This window comes from Chanos chanos, chromosome 1, assembly GCF_902362185.1.
Source record: "Chanos chanos chromosome 1, fChaCha1.1, whole genome shotgun sequence".
NCBI lineage: Eukaryota > Metazoa > Chordata > Actinopteri > Gonorynchiformes > Chanidae > Chanos > Chanos chanos.
The window spans coordinates 38683219-38703626 of NC_044495.1; the positions used below are offsets into that span (position 1 = coordinate 38683219).

Here is a 20408-nt window from a genome sequence, read left to right on the forward strand (position 1 = left end):
TTTTTTTAAGAGATTGTGTAGCTGATGATAAGCACTGAATGTCCCATAATTAATTATTCCATGACTTCCAATCAATCAGAAGGAAAATAAAACAAAATAAATATTTCAGCAAGTATTGCATTTTTAAAGTGTTTGTTTGAGTGACTGTGAATAGTAAGGAATAATAAGCATTTAGACACCACTATAATCAAGCAAAACTATGAATAGGTCCATTTGTTTACTATGTTGTATATGTGATACATATACAATAAAGCCTGCTTTGATTCTAGATTAAATTATGCTGAAATATTTCTCAAACAGTGGTTTATGCTCTTTTAGTTTATTGCTGTGTATGATCATGAAAATGTTGGAAATAAATTGTATCTTGTTTGGCTTTGGTGTGTTTCCACAATCAATAGTTAATTAGATATGCTTATGGGTAAATAAATCACAAATGTTTGTGTGTAAATGCTTGGCAAAACTTGATTTTTTTGAGTGTTTTGTGTAAATTAACTTTATGTAAAACACATCACCTAAACCTGATCACAGGTAATGGACTCTTAAGGAATAACCCTTATGTATGAAGCATTTGTCAGATATTCTTAGAATTATAAATGAAATTAACTTTATTATAGAAATTGTTCTGGGAGACTTCTAGGGAAGACAAATACTTACATTTCGACATAAACAAATCAAATGATATCGAAGACACAATCTACCATTTTTATAACTACCAAAAGTTGTTTTTTTTTTTCCCCATGTCCATTTTCAGCAGTTGACGCGTTCCATGAAAACTCATTTCTGCCTGCAAGCTTTGGAAAGGGAGAGAGTAGTAGGCCTCTTGTACACAGCGAGATTCTGTGTCGTCAGCGTTGCCTTGGAATGATACAGATTTTTTTTGTTGTTTTCACAAAGTCCACAATCATTACAGAGACTGGCAGAGGTTCTTGATATAAGCTCATCAAAAAAAAGTATGCATGGCAGAAAAAAGCTTGCACAACTGTTCTCCTTTTCAGCAGATGCAAGACCAACTTAGTATGACGGTCCATCCGCCGTTGTTCACTTTTTTTTTTTTTCTTTTTTGTAGGGTTTTTTTTTCTCGTCATAACATACAATTGGCCATTTACAAATACATCAAAAATGACTTAGGTTGGAAACTGAAAAAAACAGATTTTTTTTTTTGTTCCATTTAAGGATATGACACCGGGCACTTTACAAAAGTCCGTTCTCTTTTTTCCCACTGTCTCTGTCTCTCTCTCTCTTTTTCTCTTTTCTTCAAGTCTTCAAAGTCCAAAGAATTATAGAGAATGGCACTATCCCAGTAGGAAGAAAAAACCTTATGTTGAGTCTCTTGTCTTGTCTCTGTTGTGAAATACTGCTACACAGCCACTCCTTTGCAGTTCAGCGTCTCAGACCGATGGAGGTAAAGGAAACTCTTTGCTTCTGTCATCTTCTCTCCTCACTGTAGCCTTGGCCAGTACTGAGACATGTCTGGTTCACTGCCTGGCACTTGGACTGGTACAGAAACTCCGGGAGAGATTAGACCTGTTTTTTCAAACAAATAACATATCAGTGGGTCGATCATTTCTTTATACCCCAGATATGTAGTCCACTTGAAATATGAATGAGCGTTTTATGTCAGTTAAATATTTTATGTAAATTTATCCAAACTGATAAAGCTGGGGGAAAAAATGTATGCACTAGAGTGACTGTTTTTTTATGATAACCCACCATTTTCATATATATATATATATATGTGTGTGTGTGTGTGTGTGTGTATTTGTGTGTGCAAATATGAATAAAAAAATGAAACACTGCTCACCTGTTGATGTTGCGCCTGAGGTGGCCATTGATTGGCTGTTCATGTGTGCCTGCATATGAGGTGGCGTGTATGTGTCATAGCTCCGCCCATTTACTGAGGGACTGGTGGGCAGCATGCAGGAATAGGACGAGGTCTGGCTGGGCACCGGGGCCTGGAGAGAAAGAGAGAGAATTTACTGATTTGTTTGGCAGTTATTCAAGTCAATGAGAACTGCATGTATTAGTTGTTGGGTTTTTTGTTTTGTTTTTGTTGTTGTTGTTTTTTTGTTTTGTTTTTTTTTTGCTGCACAGCTGTGAGCAGTATGATGAGGTGTATCAGTAAATGCTCTAAATGAAGTGATAACAGGGACATACTTGCATAGGCAGGTTGTTTGCCATGGTGAAGCTTGGCATCGGGGGCAGAGCACTATATGTGTTTGTGAGAGCTGTGTCTGATCTTCCCAGCATGGATCCTGATGTGAACGATACTGCACAGAGCAGGGAGGAAGAGAAAAACAAGAGAATTAGCACTGCAGCAATGCACATAAAGTCTCATTCAATGGTTTGGACACATCTACCGGCCTACATAGCCAACCGAATTATGTCTACACAGAAAATATTTGACACATCCACACTGACACATCGTCCAACAATATTGGTTAGATGTTTTTTGTTTTTGTTTTGTTTGTTTGTTTGTTTTTTACCTGGCGTTGTAGGCTGTGGAATTGGCTGATAAACACTTGTACTGAAACTGCTACTGATCGGTATGTGGCTTGAGGAATTACTGGCTTGTCTTCTTTGATTTCGGAGTTTTTCCTCTCTCCTCCACTTTGCTCTTCTGTTTGAAAACCACACCTGAGAGCACAACGTTTTGTTGTTCAGTTGTGGAAGTCACGGTTTTGAAATTCTGAGTGACAAATGTTCCGTGCTTGTATGTACTCACTCACCTGTATTCTGGCCTCGGGCAGGTCTATTTTAGCTGCAAGTCTCTCACGTGCAAAAACGTCAGGATAATGGGTTCTCTCAAATTCTATGAGAAAACATTTGATATTTAATTACTATTCCTTATTTGATTCATTAGTTTACATCAGTGTTACTTCACGATAAAAACGCACATACGGTAGTACTATTATTAAATCATTTCATATATTAGGTTTGAAGGCAACTTAATAATAGCTAAGATTCTCAGATTAGAAATGCAGGAATAACTACCTTTCTCCAGTGCTTCTATCTGTTCTTGTGTGAATGACGTGCGATTCCTTTGAAGTTTTCTCTTTAACTGAAGTCTCATTTGGGCCTCATCAGAGTCTTCACCGTTTGAACTTATAGAGTTAGTGTTTTCCCCACCGCCATCTGACTGCTGGCAGCCCTCTGCAAAATAAAAACACAGTCCTTATGAATGCACACACACACACACAAACAAACAAATGTCAAATACTATGTTTCTGCATTGAAACATAAAGAGGAATTTATTTGGAGAATTTTCCTGGTATATTCTGATATTTATATAGAACTTTAATGTTATGATCTTGAGGTTACAAAATGATAATATTATAATTTTTTTCACCCGCATATTTTTACTTACAGATGTTTTTGCCTTACGTTGCCTATTCTATAACACGATGTACAACGTTAATTCTTTATTGCTTTCTTCTCATGCGTGTAATAACCTTAATTCTGTTTAACTCCGTTAAACAATTTAAACACATTTTTAATCAATGTAATATCAGCTGTTGAAATATTGTGGGAAAATACTTAAAGCAACCCCAGTGCCTGAACCCAAATCTTTTATCTTTTGGCAACAATGAATGATAGGTTTAAGGGGTTTACAGCAATGTGACAAAATGTGGTAAAACCTTTTCACATCCACTGAAATGTTTTAAAACCCAAACTATTTCCCTTTCAAAAGTATGGTTCTTCAATTGTGACCACCATATGGGCGTTTGTAGACCCATTGAGGTGACCACCAACACTTGAATAGAAGGGGCTGCTTTTCACCACAACACAATACTGAAGAAGTAAGGGAAACTATTAAATACTTGGTCCAGGGAGGGATGGCAAACTTTCGTGGGCAGAATTTTGAGGATACAATTGGAAGGAAGGGAACAAAAGGATTCTCTTGAAGGCGTGTAGTGCTCCTCATTGTAGCACAAGGAATCTAGTCAACAGACTTTTCAGCTGAGTATGTTAACCTTTCTGCACCACCATCATTAATCACTGTCCGCTAAGTTGGCCCGTTCAACGCCAGTTAGGATTTATGCCTTCTATAGACAGAGGGGGAAAAACAGCCCTGCCATCTCTTTACAGGACATCTCTATACTTCCAGCCCTGTTGTGAAAGAAAAAAGGCCACTCAGTAAACTGACTGTGAGTTGATAAGTCTCAATCTGATACGTTAACGTGAGACATTATTGTGATCTGGTCTCGCTCAGTTGAAACAATTGCACTATTGGGTGTAATGTCTATAGAAAGAATTGAAATCACAGCGATTAGGTAAGGCCTAATCGATAAATTCATTTGAATTATGCCGTTGCATTGACTGTTCGTAAAATGAAAGCTCATTAATCATGAGTCAGAGGAGGGCCAGATTCAGCTTGGTTACGCAATGAAATTCCAGCATCTAAAGGAATATAGCAACATTTGGATTGTCTGAGTCCAAACTAATGAATTATTCAAAATTCACAATTATAGGAAAGAACCTCATGTCATTTTGATCATATAAAAATAAACAAATGGAAGCTTGTTTTTCTTTTTTTTTCTGTCATTGCATGTGTGTGTACTTGTGTGTGGTGTATGTGTGTGTGTGTGTGTGTGTGTGTGTGTATGTGTGTCTTTGCACCTTGTTTCATAAAATATTTTGTACATGTCAAAAGTGTAGCTTAGATACCCTGATTAACAAAAAAAAAAAAAAAAAGAAGTCCAAGAGACCATTTGGTCATTCCCTTTTAATGTTGCTCTGGCCTTGCTAGCGCTCAAAAGAATGCTTTTCATTGGCCAGTGTATGCTCTATACTTTTCAAGAGCTAATCCGAAAAAAGGAGTGAATGTGCGGCCTATTATCCCTTAGTCAGACCAACTGTCGCTAGATTTAGGATTTGTTTTCCTTAAGAAAGAAGCAGGAAAATAAAATAATTCCTCGGCGGTGTTGTAACCGGTGAAGCGGAAAACAAGCAGAAATAAGATCGCGAGCCAAATTGCGGAATCTTTCAACTATAGAAACAGGACCAAAACATTGCGGGCATCCTTTAAGAAATAAAGTGTTCAAATTCTATATGGGGTGGGACTTCAGCCACATATTCCATAAGAATAGATAAGAACAAACACTCTCGCTAATTCCTAAATGCTGATTTATAAACACTTTAGTTAGAGCCATTACTGCTCTCACTGACACAGAGTTGTGCTGTCAGTAACGATTACTCAAATATGTTATTAACTGTTACGTGACATTTATCAGATTGAGACCGTATTTACGCTCCCGTGAGACCGTCCTCCGCTTGTAAAATAATGATCTCTGCATACTCCTCATACCCTTCTTACAAGCACAGAGAATATTTAGGCTGAGGCTGAAATAACAACATCAACAACAACAACAACAACAACGACAGCAATAATAATAATAATAATAATAATAATAATAATTGCTGTATTTCACATAGGCTAAATTACCATTATTTTGGAAAATTAACGATGAGACCAGATGGTGATTTGGATATAATACGTATCAAAGGGCAAAATTACTCTTGCTTCATTTTTAACTTTACATTTTTAAGTGAAGTTTTTCCCCTTTCAGCCCTATGGTAAGCACCCAGCAAGTGTCTTCGCTCAGAGACGGAATAGGCACGTTTTAACAAGCCCACTCATATGAAATTTGTTTTATTGGTTTGAATAGCCTGCTTTACATTTTTTTCTTTTTTCATTTATGGATTTGGAGGTGGCTGCAACTATCAAAACGTTTGTGTTCATGCAGCTCATGCAATGGGTAGAGAATACACCATGAATTAAAAATGCATTTTAATAATAAAATGGAGTTGTTGCGCGTTGCCATTGTCTCGAAATGATTTAGCGTTGTATTCGGGGAAAAAATCTGTTACAGATAGAATTTAACACATTAAGGCTATTTCATCAAACCGATTCTCGTAACAGGTGCTGGTCGTTGCTGCGGAACCCGCTTAAAGATTTAATAGGCAGATATTATATGGACAGCAAAGACCTTTCTCTGTATCTTTATAGTGTCCATCTTACATTGTTTAGTGCTCTTAAAAGTGACATGTCTAATTGGCAAGGGCTGCCGTGTCGTGTCCAGGGGTCTCCCGTTGAACATTTCTACAGCTGTCTCCTCAAACTAGACGCTTATTCATGTCGCCTTAATGAGAAACAAAGCGTTCTCTAATGAGCAATTACATAGCGACAGAACTGTTCCCATAACAAATTCTTGCGTGTGACAGAAACATTCTTTGTACAGAAATCCCGCACACTGTTCGTTTCTCTGTCTCCCTCTCTCTCTCTCTCTTTTTTTCATCGAGAGGCAGGCAGGTTGAAAGAGGAGTGGACGGCGAGGGGCACAATGCGGGATGAGCACTTTCAATGTCACGCACAGTTTAAATCCGGAGAGGGATTTTTTTCTTTTTTTTTTTTCCTTTTTTTGGAATTGAGATGAGCGAGCAAAGGTAACATAGCCTCTTAATAATTTGGCCTGACGCTAACTGATTTGACAGCTTTTATTTAATTGCAACGTTACCAAGGCATAACAACAAAAACAGCCATATAAAATGCCTCTGTGAGCCTGTCCTCTCCCAGCAGTTTCTCAAAAAAACCAAAACATTAAATGTCTTTGTAACAATCCAGTGAAGGAAGAATATTACATTGGTAAAGCTTTCTGTTTAACAGTGTGGCCATCAAATCAATAGCCATATCCCAACATAATAATAATAATAATAATAATAATAATAATAATAATAATAATAATTTAAGGCATCTCGTATCTCGTTAGAATATACGGTTTATGGTGTATACTCCCTAGGACCAAATATATCGCCATACCTTGGTTGGGCTGTCCTGGCACGGCGGTGCCGGGGTACCAGCCCGGCCGGGTCCCCCATGTGCCCGTCTGACCGTTCAGCATTCTCAGCTTCTCATACATGCCATCTGCGCCCATCTGTTGCTTTTCGCTAGCCAGGTTGCGCAGTACTCTGTTTATCGATGACACCTGAAAGACGAACCAAAAGATGCTGCACATTAATTAAAGAGCGTATCCCGTGTGGTGATGCCATTTTGGGCGTAACGAATTTCTCCGTTTAGGGCTTCTACGCCAAACCACAGCAATGTTATTTCTGGTACAGACATATGTAACAACATAATGAATACTGAAGTTAATCAATGATCATTATAAGCCTGTCATGTTCAAGGTCACGCATACACTGCACGTGCAACATAGATTTATAACTCATCTAGCGTGTTATCCTATTTACTTAATTATATGGATTATTTGTCAACATTATATTTGAATCGGTATTTGCATGCTAACGTACGCTTAGTGAACTTACACTGGGTATATTATCATTTGTGCAGACCCCTTCCGATAGCAGTCTGTCTCGAATTTCCCACGCGAAGATTGAGGGGCACTCCCTCTTGTATTGGGCAATTTTGCTGACCACTTCGGGAGTAGCTACTCTTGGCTTACTTCCACCGATTGCTCTTGGTCTAATGGAGCCTGTTTCATAGTATCTGCCCAAGATTTTACTCACGCACCCGTTGGATACCTAGATAGAAAACAAAAGACACAAATCACATACATTATTTAATACTGTTATGAAATGTATACTGATGCTCCAATCAATGATAAGCTTACGTTTTCATTGTCCAGCACTTGGACCTTTGCATCAGCATCGGTCTATAACACAAAGAATATACCTTCAGTGGTACGAGAACTTGTGCACTTTTCTAAAATTCCATTAGGGCGTTATAGAAATCCGTTTACTCTGAGGGAGAATGGTATTGGACGTTACGTGGATACACCGTTAGTCCATATTCCGTAAGGTTGGACTATGCTTTAAATGTATTCTTTTTTAAGGGCTTAATTTTTTTCCATAAACCACTGAACAAGTTTTAGATTGATTTTAAATATATAAAAAACTTCTGACCGTAAAACAATGTCCATAGAAATTGTTTACGTTTTAACAGCAAAATGTCAAAACCTCGACAACGTAATTAGCCTCTGTATTCAAACTTAGCCTATAAGCATCTTGCCGTGCGAATAGCACAAATAAACCATTAAAATACAGTCGCACAATTATAGACTTTTTATCAAACAGAGACAAAAAATAATCACCTGCAGAATCCGAGATATGTCGCACGGTCTTGCACCGCTGTGCGCAAGCTCAACTATTTTCTGTCTAGTTGAGTCGGGCAGCGGTCTGCCGTTGACGAATACACCGCCGAGCTGGTTCACTCCACTATGACCTGAAAAAAGAGAGAAAAAGAGCCAGTTTTACTTCAGCCAGCATCAAACTACAGCAACTTTAAATAGTCACTTGAAAACAGATGCCTCAGATACAAGCGATTAGTGTTCAACTATGCAACAATGAGTTCTCAAGCATAACAAGAGCATTGTAAACAAAACTGAGCATTCAGCAATAAAAAATGGGGAAATCGCTTTTAAATCGACATAGACTGTAATTATTGCCACTGTTCATCTGTCATATGTTTGTGACTGCTCTCCAGATGTGCTCGTAATATTATTATTTTCCAGTACAGTTGTATTATAATTACACTTGCACAACATTGATTAGGCGTCAGCGCTCTGGTATGATCCCGACTAAAAGATCTCCAGCCCACTGAACCGCGATTTGCGCATCTTTGCAAAGACTTAAACGGATCAAATGGCGTAATGCTATTTGCTGCATTGCATTATATAGTAATACTTCTTAAATGATGCTAGGATTTAAAAGTATACCCAGACATGTTACCCAAGTATAGCAACTTTTAGTCTCACTAGCCACCAAAACACTATACTGCGTTCATATAAACCAATTATTCCATGCTAGTTAATCGACCATATCCAACAGTGGAAAACATCCAAAAAACAGACTAAAGGCACCAAACCTGAAGCCAAACGGAAAAGGAGCCTCCCTGTAGCGGCTTTACTCTAGTTCTTAGCTCCCTTCTCTCCGAAGCCTCCCGTTAAATTGACTCCAAGGGCACAAGCTCCTTAGCAATAAATAAGCTCCAAATATAGAAGAGGGGGAAAATATGATGAGTCTGCCTGACATTTGTCTTTAAAATAAAGCTAGCTGCACGTCAAGTTTGAGCTTAATTTCTGGAAATAGGCGGAAGTCGCCCTGGATCATGCATGGAAGGCTAATTGAAAAGATCAGTTGGAGCACTTGTGGCAGGCATGTCACTTTATGACACCGCTCTGCTTTTGAAAATCACATCGTCACGACAAATAGTAGCATGATAAAACGACCCTTTCTGTCTGCATTTGGATATCACTCAGACTAAATTGGACTCTACTCATTTACCCTTCAAGGGAAGCTTCGTTTTAAGGTAGCCATGGGCAATGCACGGGCACGATCCACGGGGGCGCGCGTCACCTTATATATATTAGAAGTGACATTATACATTTTTTTCAAGCGACAAACCTACACAGCCTCTATTTACACTCTAGCAGAGTGTCTGCAGTAGACTGTTTTGCTCCACAGAATGCCAGCAATCATACAAATCTACGGCGCAAAAAAATTGATATTGAAATAGCTAGAGATTATTTTTTGTCAAAAATGGGTTAAACGTTCGTTGGAAAATACACAATCTCTGCAGACTGTTACAGTCACAAGCCTGTGGTGACAACAGAACTTTTTTTCCGGAGTGAACTGGTAGTGAGGTAAATCCACTGCCATGTCTTTTTTGGAGGTTAATTCCAGGATTAGAGTAAATCAATTGTCTTTTCTGTGTAGATAGGTCAACGGGGATAAGCATATTGAAGATTTATTGGCTTTGGGACTCCATCCCTTGTGGTGCTAAAATAAAGCCATTTGACCGCTGCTACACACAGATTAGAATATAAAATCAGACTTTCACTTGAAAGGTTAAGTCTTAATCATTATATAATTCCCCACGGTGAATGGTGTCGATCTCGCCCGGTGGCAATGATTGCGCGCCTCCTTTTCTATTGCTAGTCAATTAATAGGAAAACATATGGTGTCAATTTGGACGCTCCGTTCCATATACACACATGAGTTATTAGCACACAAAGCCTGGAGAGCCAGTCGCGACCTTTAAACAAACTGAAGGCCTCATCCGAATGATATCACGGTAGTAATACGCAAGAGATCAAAGACTACAACATCTTGGCAACTCTTTACAATCTATCGAAAAAAAGCTAAAAAGAAAAAGAAAAAAAGCCCATTTATTTATGATCATACTTTCGTTCAAAATAAATGCATAGTTTTGCAATAAATAGCAGCGAGGCAGTCACGATATTTCTCTGTGACAAGACGCATGAATACATGGACATATGAAAACAATCATATTCATGAAAAAAAATAACAATGCAGACACATTTTAGAGCTGTGATCTTCGGACTATGGTACCTCAAGTGACCGCTCAATTACTTCATGCGCCCTACTTAAGCTGACCTAGATAACAGTGTTTTTGTTTGAAATAAAGTCTTTCAAGTGTTGGCAGTGCATTGCCCGCTATCGATATCTTATGAAATGCCCCCCCCGCCCTTTATGGTATTAATGTAGTGCGTGGCTCAGCTGGGTGACACATGTAAGGTATTAGAATGTGAAGACATGTTACGGTCATATTGGTCAGGCGTAAAAGGACAGCATTCAACACACCTTCGTTACAGATGTCATACACCTCTTGTCCAGCATTAAGAAAGAAAATATGCCCCATTTAGTGTTATTATTCTTAGAATGAATGACTATAACTTCTTCAGAGAATATAAAGAAATTATTCATTTAACATCCTAATTGCCTTGCAGATTTGTCTGCTATTTATCAAAGAAAATATCTTAAATATGGTTCAGCAAGGATTTGTGCGTTCAGTGTAGGCTATGCATATTCAACACGCTGCATAAATTGAAATATGTTATTTTTCCTTGGTTCCAGCCTAACTAAACATTATACATATTCCATCAAATCATTAGATTCATGCATTTCTGCGCTGTTAATGGACAAGGCGGATTGATGGATTGACAGCAAATTCTAACATTAATTCAGGCGATTCCGCAATTATTTAATATCAAGTCAAGTAGAAACTGTCAAACGCACCCACCCACCCACACACCCACACACACACACACACACACACACACAGACATGGAATAGGCTATGTCAGGGCTATATTTGAATTCATGAAATTACACATTTTGCCATTTTCCAATGAAGTAAGGAAACTCTTGCTCATTCTTCTATATCTTCATGAGAAGTCATTACAAAATAAGCAAAGTGCTCCAGATGCAACAAGAGAAATGAACTCTGAGCAAAATTAGTCAGGAGAGCCTTCACAGATCATTCGCAGGTCACACTTGCACAAACGCTATTTAAAATGTAACTGTTCCAAAGTTTACCAACAGTCACACAGCATAGTCCATAAACTGATACTATAGCACCTTTCAAAACAAATGGCTGTCCGCCTGGATGCCTCTCACGCATGTTACGCCTCGTGACATTCAATCTCCTTATTTAAGCTCAGAACACATTGAAAAAAAAAAATCTCCACTTACTGTTTTGCATCATGGAGGCTACGCCAGACTCCCACGTGGCCCGGTTATAGTATTCTATTAGTCATGGAGAAACAATAATCATGATCAAAATTCACGTTTCAATGAAAAATGCGTTGTTTTGTTGTTTGTCATTTGTTGAGCAATGCAAATATATATCTGTGTGTGTATGTGTGTGTGTGTGTGTGTATGTGTGTGTATGTATGTATGTATGTATGTATGTATGTGTGTGTGTGTGTGTGTGTGTATACACACACACACACACACACACACACACACACATACATACATACATACATACTGTATCACTGATGCTGTGTACATCAACATTGAATGATTTACTGATCACATGTTGTTGTTGTTGCTGTTGTTGTTGTTGTTCTTGTTTTTTGAGAGCAAAATTCTCTCTCCTCAAATAAAGTTTTAAAGATCCAGCGATTAAACTTGCCTGGAAACAGTGTTGACTGTCCGCTTAAAACAATTTATAGACTCTCATCTGCTTCACACTAGTTAATATCTCCCTAGGACAAAGCAAAACATTTTATTAGTACACTTTTTTTTCCCTATCCGTAATTGCTCTCTTATTTTTGTACCACATCTAAACGTGCTTGTAGCTAATGATTTTAGTGGCGTAGAAATTAGCAATTAAAAGTTTGCTTGCTAAAATTACAGTTTATGAAATGTTCCCTTTTCGTAAAAACCCTCTAATACAGCGCACTAAATAACTCATAAAATTGACAACTCTTCATTGTGTGCGATTACTATTAGAGATTTATGTTTCAGGTGTAGATCGTCAAGTAGAGTTAGTATTAGGGCATCGTGGGGATACTGTTATTATTGCAGAAAACTTTGAAAGTGCGATCTATGCGGCAGATTCTCCGTTTCCAACATGATTTGAAAAGAAAAAAAAACTTCAAATGATGGGGGATATTCTTTTTGTCCACTTCAGATGCACTCCTCTAGTGACACACGCTGTCTACCTCGCCTGGCTGCTCTGCAAAAGTAAAACCAGGAGGGGGTGAAGGCTCCCCAACAAAGCCCGCTGAATTTCAACAATGGCTCCCTTTTTGCCCCTACACCAAAACCCAGAGAGTAAAACCCGGGCTCCCTAACTAGCTACACAGCTTCCAACTAAACGTACCAACAACTCTCAGAAATACAAAGAGCTGAAGGGAGCGACCCCCTCCCTCCCACCGCACCCGGCTCAGCACACCCCTTTCCCCGCCACAGTCAGAGTGCTGCTTGCCATGACCCGGTGCCCGTACCCCAATGCGTTTTTGTTTGTCTCGTTTTGCGAAATAGAAAAGTAATTTCTTGTTATAAATATCTAGAGGTAATTGTGTTACTGGTGTGTGTCGTTAGGGGTTGTAAAAAAGATACAACAGCGCAGTGGGGCGCTCAATTGGAAAAAGACAATCGCAATAAAGAGCCCATTCAATACGTTTGCCGAAAAAGAGGCCACAGAAGAAATAGTCCCAGCTTTGATTTGATCTCTTTTTACTTCTCTTTTCTCCCTCTCTATTGCGTATTTACAGTGTGCATGCACAAATAAGTAGAGACAACAAGAATCGAGCCATGCGGTGCTCCACGTGTTTGATAATATATATGTACTTCTTCTTTAATTTGGTTTTTTTATTTTTTTTCAATTCAGTTTTACTAAATTATGTTATACAAATCGAATCATGTCATTTTAATCAAAGGTATTTTTGCTTAACAATCACTTAAGCATTTATAAATTTATAAAATTATATCAGTTCGGTAGGCTAATTGTTTGAAAGAATTATTGACGAGTGTTTCTTCATGTATCCTGGTACAGTAATGATAATAATAATAATAATAATAATAATAATAATAATAATAATAATAATAATAATGACAAAAATAATAATGTGTAAAAATAGAAGGAAACACCTACAGTCTTTTGCGACTGGATCATTTGAAGTAATTTATTTCGCTCATGAACCCACTCTACCCTCATGGGCTCCGCATTTTGAAGTCCTCGCCCGCGGATCTGGATTTTAGTTAATGATCTGTTTTAACAGAGCTGTCCGCAATTGACGAGGCCTAATCTGCATTTTTTACCCGGTCTAATCCGCAACATCAAGGCCCTTAATTAAACATGCTTATTGGAGCCTTGGTATTCTACTCATGCAACATTCATATGCAGAGATGCGTTTGAGGATAACAATGTCTTAGTAGGAAGTTGATAACAATGCATTAAAAAAAATACAATAAGTATTTTAGTATGGTGGTGCTTTTCCCACTCGGGGTACAAAATATATAAATGACATTATCTGCTGTATGGCAGTAAATCTTCTTTCAATGCGTTTTATTGGGTAGCCTATCTGTACTTTAATATGTTGGATGCATTCATTCGGAGGAGTCTGTTCTCTTTTTAATCTACGCGGAATTACTCATTTTAGAATTTAACTTAAATTGTTATATTACATTTATTTGCACTACACGTTACAACGGTTTTATAACGCCGAATTCGAATTCGAATGAATGTTCTCATTGTAACAAGTTACTTTAAAAATATAATGCATCATATTAAAAAAAAAAAAAAAAACTTCGGGGGCTAATGCACCGACACTTCCAACAAGTTATGGAAAGCACCAAGTTCACGGTGCGTTTTGGTGATGGCACCCGGCTGAATCTGACTGTTTGATTCAAGCTGACACTCCTCCTGACTGGGTCACTGCGTCCGCATTTTCTGGACTGATCACGATCCTGGCCTACTCTGACTTTTTACTCTCTCCTGTCATAAATAAGAATTAGGTTATCCACAAAACCGGCTCAAATTTAAACGAGAGAAGCGTGTAAATGGACAAAGAACATCAATGAAAATCCGAGTTGTAATATTTTTGGCATAATTCTGGAGAACTAACTTTTCCTCACTAACATACAACCAGAGCGAACACTTCTTTGCGGTTTAAACTAATTGAGCTGGCGTAGATATTGACTTGGAACCGTGTTGTTTGAGGAAAAAAGAATGCACGTGCATATTTCGCTTTTGAACGATGAGCTAATTTAGTGTGAGGTTGCTACGAGATTATGCAAAGAAATGAGTGTAAACATTGCCTCGTGAAGTGCACAAATAGCACAAAAATAAGAATACTTTTACTCACCTTTTTGAGGCATGTTTCTTGCAGTTTTCAAAAGCCCTTGTTGATGGTTCCGGCGTTTAAGAAACGAGGCCGAAGTTCTTAATAAGCACTTCAAACCGTTTGTCTTTTATAGTTTCCAAATTGTTTCAGATCGGAAATGAAAATCCCTGCGAAGGAAACAAAGAATGATAATAAAATGGGACGTCGGGACTGCGCGAGAGAGAAATTGTGCGCTCGTGGTGTGTGTTTGTGTGTGCGAGGGAGAGAGAGAGAGAGAGAGAGAGAGAGAGCGAGAGAGCGAGCGAGCGATGGCGCACCTATGCTGATTGGTGATGGAACCAGTGTATTAATGTATGTGTTCCTGGTCTGTGCCTCGCCTCCACTCCTTTTCAGTGCCCCATTAACAGAGCCTGACCTCTGTCATCATCTTCTAGCAAAACACTTCCTCCTGCATCGGTGCCAGAGTAGGAAACGTGGCCGAATAAGGGCTAGCCCCTGAAATTCACTAATCACACCACATATGCAGATATATCTCTCATGCACACAAAATATTGCCTTATGAAATGTTATTGGTTTCCTTGCTCGCTGGCTATTGGACAAACGACGACGGGAACGTTCCCAGAAATTGGCAAGACACCACCGTGGGAATAGAGGCATGCTTTGACTAAAGAAACCATGAACCTGAAGCTACACATGGACGACCAGTGAACACATGGTGCGCACAGAGTTCGGCTGGATCAGCGTTAACCGTTTGTGGTCCGCATCTCTCTTACCCATCTTAATTACAGGGAGATCATAGTCTCTCGGAATCATTTGTCCTTATAAACACACATTGACATGTATATGGATATACATGCAACTTGACTAATGAAATCAGTTTTAAAGTTTAGGTTGAGAGTGTCTAATAATGTTTGTAAAAAAAAATCCTAGCTGTGAAGCCTTACAGTATTTTCTCGCCCTCCCCATGAAAGCGTCTACTGAAACAAACGTAAACTATGTGCACGTGTCGTTGTTGACCCCACGTCTCATTTACTCCCGTGACTTGAAACTACACTCTGATTCGATTTCCTATTTGTTTTAGGTTTATCGTTGGTATATGTACATATTTATACATCAAAAAATCGCTTCATGTCTCCTTTTGCCCTAGACCAACAAGAACTGTTGCCTGGCCTAAATAAAAATATAATTGCTACCATGACCACACACTCCCAAACTACATTTGTTGATTGCTTGGGCATTAGCGCACACCTCGGTAAACTCTAAAGCAACCCCTCCGTGCATGCATTTGAGGTTAGACATGGAGCACCAGTCTCAGCTTGGGGTGTCCCACTCATTTGTCGGAATGGAATAGATTCCGGGTCGGGGTATAAGAAATGGAGTTGGGAGGGGGTGGTGTAGCATGGTAGGGTAAAGAGGGGCAAAAAGAAGTGTTGGAGCGCACGAAGCATAAAATGAAGTCGTGGTTGCATACACTTGACTTCCCTTGACATGTGAAAAGTGCTAAAAGTCGGAGCTCATCAATAAACTATCGCGAAAGTGAATACGAGTGCTGACAACCATTGCATTCTCCACCAAAGTACAATGAGGAGACAAACGACGCTGCCAAAGAGTTTGCATGGCAATGAAAGGCAGGCTGAATAGGCGCTGGATAATGAGCTACCGCGACCGTCATGCACTGTCATCTCGGGTCCTGCGGTGCAAGCTTTGCCTCCCCGTCTGATATTTTGGAATAACTTACATCTTCTCTCAAAGCACAGTGCCAGTCCCCCAAACACTGACAAGTTATAAGTTGCTTTTCCACACATTGCCTTGTCGGACGAAAACTCTCCCCGCGCTTCGACTTTTTTCCTCTTCTCTCATACATGTTTTCATTCACTTATCCATTTACTAGCGTGGGACGGAAACACTTGAAGGGTGAATATTGAATAAACATCTAAGGCGATTATATCAACCTGTTGAAACTGATGATAATGTGAACAAATCTATGCTTATGTTAAAGAAAATCTGCCTCGGATGGTAGCCTCATCGGAATTTCTTGCTGTTTTACGAGTAAATAGTAAAATAAAATTAATAGTCCACAACTATATGGAATTATAGTTTGAATATGCAGCCTGTAGTTCTGTGAAGAATGATCGACTTCGAAGTATTTATCACTATTTAGATTTAACAATACTGAACTATGCACAAAAGTGCACTAGATAGTCGTCTTGCATGCGATTGGATCCAAAAGAAAACTCAAACTTCCATTGACGCCATCCCTTTGAAAAATCACTCTCCCTTAACAAATCCATCGAGTTGGGAGGGAGGCACCGGATCACAAACTCATCGTGAGATATTTTGTGTTTCAAAAACACAATGCAGTTACACCAAATTGATCTTATTGTGTACAAACCCGCTTCCTTGTTCTTCACTTCATTGACTGGGAAGATCCTGCATAGACCGTGTGTGCAAACTCTCTGTAAACAATGGTACCAAAGGATTGTTTATTTCTTTGGAGTGTTGTAATCCGCCCTGTTGTCTTGTGCCTGAGAGCGCTTGTAAAAATGAATCTGAAAGATCGCTGGCCAAGTCAGTTTACAGAGTACTTGATTGAAGATGGAACTTGTTGAATTGAAAAAAAAAACAACAGCAAATATTTATTTGGAACTGTTCACACTGACGAATTCGCGCAAACTCCCCAAAACATCGTTTGCAGTTTTGAAGACTATATAAATTAGCAGAATTCGGATTAGGAGCCAGTGGTAGGCCTTGGAAGAAAGAGTCTAATCTTGTCGCTATTTTTCCCTCAGGCAAAATGGTCTCAGAGCACCCTCTGAAAACTTTTGAACAAAAAAATAATAAGGGGAGGGGACATTGTTGAATACAGCTGACGTCACTTTTGGGCGCACACACACACACACACACACACACAGACGGGGAGAGAGGGAGTGAGAGAGGGGCCTATCACTAAATATCCGAATACAAGGGATGGATAAACCGACTTTGATTTCAGGTGCAGTAAAAAGGGGAACCGACGAGTTACAGGGAGGATAGTGTTGTCATATCAGTATTCTCGAAATGCAGAGAGTTCCCTCGTAAATGGAACGCACGCGAAAGGATCTTCTCATAAACTTTTCGGATAACTTTAATTTTGTCTTTGTGAATTTGTAAATTTTTAAATTTTTAGACTTTTTTCAGATGTGTGCGTCAGAAACTTATTTCCAGCTGCATTATGTTGGACACTCTCTTACTGAGTTGTGTGGTAACATATCACAAAAAAATACAATAAATGAAATTATTCCTCATTACCTGGTGGACAATAAAGTTTAGGGTCCATTTGGTTAAAACTAATTAAACGTACTGCAGCCTATTTGAATTAAGAAGAAGAACCTTTTCCCCATAGTGCTAAAGTAAATAGAAATTTTAGTAACTGAGCTTGTTGGCTTGGTGGCTTACTGGATTGTACATTTGTTGTATGATTTTGTTTATATAGTTTGATAAGTAGTTTAAAATTTCATCAGGAGAGTCTTTGAACGCAAAATTAATTCAGATTTCACGGAAATGCAAACCTGGTATTTCTCACTGAGATGGGCCTGTCGCATTCTTACATTGTAATATGTTTAAGACGGCTCACGGGCCCGATGATTTAAGATAATATTTTTTTCCCTTTTCTTTTACGTGTCCCTTTTGCCTCCCTTAACTAATGAACGTGTTCTGTAATTGACAACTCGACTGAAGAGAAAGTGCTGAAAAAGGGAATGATAGGAGAGATAAGGTATAGGCTATATATATATAAAATGAAGATGATATGAATGAATGCTGATGCTGCTGCCTGACTTCTTGTGAGAACTTCATTGCTCTACAACAGCATACAGGGCGGTATCGGGATTTCTGATGCCTGACTTGTATTAAGGGTTGCGAGAGCTAACCATTTCTTTGTATCATAACTCTTACTGTTTGTGACCGAATAGTCAGCTATACGTGTGTGTGTGGTCGCGTAAACAAACAAACTAACTAACTAAAAAAAAAAAACGCTCTTAAAAACTCACCCCTCAAATGTCAACAAGAGTTCCACATATAGACGGCACGTTTGGATGGCAGATGCGCGCTTCCAAAGCAGTTGGAGAAAAGAGAGGTTCTACAAATTTCGTTGTCCAGGGGGAAAAGTATATCCGACTCGACGTAGAAAAGCAGGAAAGAGTGTGTAGGGTTCTTTTATGCACTTTGATGATGTTCAACTTTCACATGGGAAAGTAAAAGCTATCCAATTCTTGTGCCACTTTCCAGCATATCTGTCTCACTGGAGTCGTCAATTTAGCAAGCGAAATGTAGTGTCTTCGTTCGTTCTGAGTACCTCGTAGTTTAAATGTCAGAGGGAACGGGACCGTAAAAACGACGCTGCCTTTTCTCACCACCAACTTTCCCTTAATATCGTCCTACCTGTCAGCGATTGGCTGGAGTGACAACACACGTCACTTTGGACGCCATTTATCACTCCCCTATCCGGGAAGTTGCAGGAAGAACCTTGCCACGCTTCGGTTTTGTCGCAGCTGAGATTGTACGTGTCGCTCCGTCTAAGTTTTAAGGATTTGTCAGTTATTAAGTACCTGACAATGTGTGTGTTTTGGTTTGTACAGGTGTTAAATTATCAACCGATATTTTTATTTATTGTTTTTTTAATCCACTGTATCCGCAGCATACCATTCTTTCAGTTGTGTTTGCTTATTACATCTTCAGAGGCCCGTGACTTTCTCTTACCAATGTACAAAGTTGTTCATCGTCAGGTATAGCATTTTTATGCGTTCGTCCCCTTGTTCGTTTTAATTCAATGATATTTCCATTGATTCTTCACATTTTTCTTATTTCATAAAACAGTAATCTCAGGAAGATATATGGACAAGATAGTGTGGCTGGTTCTATTTTCTGTGTATTTTTGTATCCACTGCAACGTAGGAACCTTCATCTGTTGTACATATGTACATATCTTTTGTCAAATTAGTGACTTTGAAGTTGATCTAAAATAACTTTTGAGGCCCGTTATTTATAGGATAATTGTAATTCATTCGCGTTATAATTGCTGTCCTGTACTCATCTCTAGCTTATTCTCGAAAAAAACCCCTCCAAATTCTTTTCATTAAGGCTATATTATTTTACTATGTATTGCACAAAAAAAGGGGAGTAAGCAGTCGAATCGACTCAATACTTAAATTCATAGAGTCTTTTATGCTACATTTCATGACGGCAGTGTTATGTCTGTTCTTAATAATAATATCACATGGACAAAAGAAACTATAGAGGACTATAAATCTTTATTTTTCGTCTCCACTAAACTGGGCCAATTCTCGCTCCACTAGCAGACTAAAGCATGCAGTTCGCTGTATCCGTTTTTACGCGATTTGCTCTTGTTTTACGGATACTGCATATGTAACCTTTAATTTTGACATAATTGATTTACACGGACAACCAACTTGGATATATTATACAGGATCCGCTAAATTCATTCAGCATGTTGTGCTACTAACAATTACATATCATTTTGTGTCACTCGGATTTGTTTTAGGTGAACACTGAGGGCTAATGGAAAGCCAGGGTGCTCTGTTAAGTTTGCACAAGGCGAAAGGTAAATGCGCAACCGCGTATGTGCGCGTCTCTCAGGAAGTGCACTGAGGTATGGCAGCCTTTAAAATAGGAGGTAGGTGGACGGTTGTCAGAGTTGAACTCGGTTGATTGTTTGGAGCCGCCACCATTTAGACACTGTGAAACCGTGCAACGCAGCAGGGTTCTTGAAATCTCCGCTGGAAACCGCACGGTTTCGCCC

The 20408-nt window shown here is 38.9% G+C and overlaps 1 protein-coding gene across 8 annotated transcripts; it reads right to left on the bottom strand.

Annotated features, from left to right (window-relative positions):
* Nucleotides 1–1438: 1438 nt before the first annotated feature.
* Nucleotides 1439–14645, bottom strand: pax6a (paired box 6a). 8 transcript variants are annotated; one of them, XM_030767920.1, is made up of 13 exons: nt 14633–14645; nt 11508–11561; nt 8106–8236; nt 7626–7667; nt 7321–7536; nt 6818–6983; nt 4851–4853; nt 2992–3150; nt 2727–2809; nt 2484–2634; nt 2155–2267; nt 1802–1952; nt 1439–1524 (listed from the first exon to the last, which is right to left on the bottom strand). In XM_030767920.1, exons 1-13 carry the CDS (start codon nt 14643–14645, stop codon nt 1439–1441), a joined length of 1368 nt encoding a protein of 455 aa, XP_030623780.1. The 8 variants fall into 8 exon arrangements, with proteins under 8 accessions (XP_030623780.1, XP_030623772.1, XP_030623786.1 ...); XM_030767912.1 differs by lacking the exon at nt 4851–4853 and adding an exon at nt 10618–10641; XM_030767926.1 differs by lacking the exon at nt 4851–4853.
* Nucleotides 14646–20408: the final 5763 nt, after the last annotated feature.

Bases quoted from the DNA above. Each gene is read 5' to 3' on its own strand.
- pax6a (XM_030767912.1), bottom strand. The intron at 7,668-8,105 runs GTGATTATTTTT...TTTGTGTTATAG, and splicing joins ACATATCTCGGATTCTGCAG to ACCGATGCTGATGCAAAGGT. The intron at 2,810-2,991 runs GTAGTTATTCCT...GTTTTCTCATAG, and splicing joins GATAGAAGCACTGGAGAAAG to AATTTGAGAGAACCCATTAT.